Raw genomic sequence first — 1,222 nt, 5'->3', positions numbered from 1 at the left:
TTGTTCGTGTTAAACACAGAAAACATTTCAAACTAAAGGAATCTTTATTTCATTTAAACATGTTAAACATGAAGTTGAAGAATCTTCTTCCTCATCTTTATCTAGTGGCCATCGTTAGGACACTGACAGGTTCAAACATGGCCGACAGTGGAGGAGCTGACTGTCAGTGGGTTTTCTCAGTGTCTGGTCTGTCACACTTTCAAAATAAAAGAAGATTCATTCCTCTGACTAAAAGCTCTGCTTCAAAGTAAGAGTTCGTCATAGAAATGTAGAAGTTAAAAGTACAATATTTGTCTTTTAAGTCTTGTGTAGAGGAGTAAAAGTCTCCTAAAATAATACTCAAGTAAAGTACAGGTACTTTATAAATATACTTAAGTACAGTACTGAAGTAAATGTATTTAGTTACTGTCCACCTGATGATACCACCCACACTGTTTGATTGACAGCTAAAACTGACACCCGAAGCTGGAAAAACACTTTATAAGTGTCTCAAGGAAACTATAAAAGCAGCAGGAATGGATAAACATCATGTTATTGACGGTGAAGCTGCTGAGGGGACGGAGCTGAGCTGCCGGCTGTTACAGTCATATACGGTAGGTCGCTCAGTAACCTGATCCGCCCTCCTGTCTGCTCCATTCACACACAAACAGAGGCGGTGGATCACATGCTCCATCCGTCCATCAACACCCCACTAGCAGAGGGGGGGGGGCATGATGTGACAGTTTTCTTTTTTAGACTAACAATAGTTTCCTTTATTATTCATCTATTTTTTCTTCTTCAATTAATCAGTTGATTATATTATATTATATTAAGTTGATGTTTTCAAATTGCTTTGTCCAAAACTAAAGACATGAGCGCTCACCATGCTGCTGTCTGACAACACGGGGTCAAACAGACTGTCCAGGTAGCGATCCATTCCTCTCTGAGTCTGACCGTCACTGAACGCATCGGACTCTACTGGACACAGACACAGAGACTCTCAACACAGAGTTCACACCTGCAGTCAGAAACCATCTTTATCTGAGTGTACCATGACTGTAGTAACCGTCAGAGTCAGGAAGACTGTAGGCCGGTCTGCCGCCGCCGCCGCCGCCGCTCAGAGGGAACGACGGGACCAGCTCCTCATCAGAGTCAAAGCCGCTGCCAACCAAAGCTCTGAGAGGAGGAGAGAGGAGAGGAGAGAGGAGAGGAGAGGAGAGAGGAGAGAGGAGAGGAGAGAGGA

The 1,222-nt window shown here is 43.6% G+C and overlaps 1 protein-coding gene across 1 annotated transcript in view; it reads right to left on the bottom strand.

The window, feature by feature from the left end:
- Positions 1-1,222, bottom strand: part of myo15aa (myosin XVAa) — a 43,212-nt gene that overhangs the window by 20,269 nt on the left and 21,721 nt on the right. Inside the window, exons 32-33 of the mRNA XM_087170944.1 lie at positions 1,031-1,155; positions 863-957 (exon numbers count right to left, since the gene is read on the bottom strand). Of these exons, the coding sequence (XP_087027070.1) occupies positions 863-957; positions 1,031-1,155 (220 nt within the window). The remainder of the gene's footprint in view (positions 1-862; positions 958-1,030; positions 1,156-1,222) is intronic.

This window comes from Seriola lalandi, unplaced genomic scaffold (assembly GCF_002814215.2).
Source record: "Seriola lalandi dorsalis isolate HSWRI2012SDOR001 ecotype SW California unplaced genomic scaffold, Sedor1 jcf7180002054969, whole genome shotgun sequence".
Taxonomy (NCBI): Eukaryota; Metazoa; Chordata; class Actinopteri; order Carangiformes; family Carangidae; genus Seriola; species Seriola lalandi.
The sequence above is the reverse complement of the archived record's forward strand: the minus strand, read 5'-3'. Positions and strand labels throughout refer to the sequence as shown.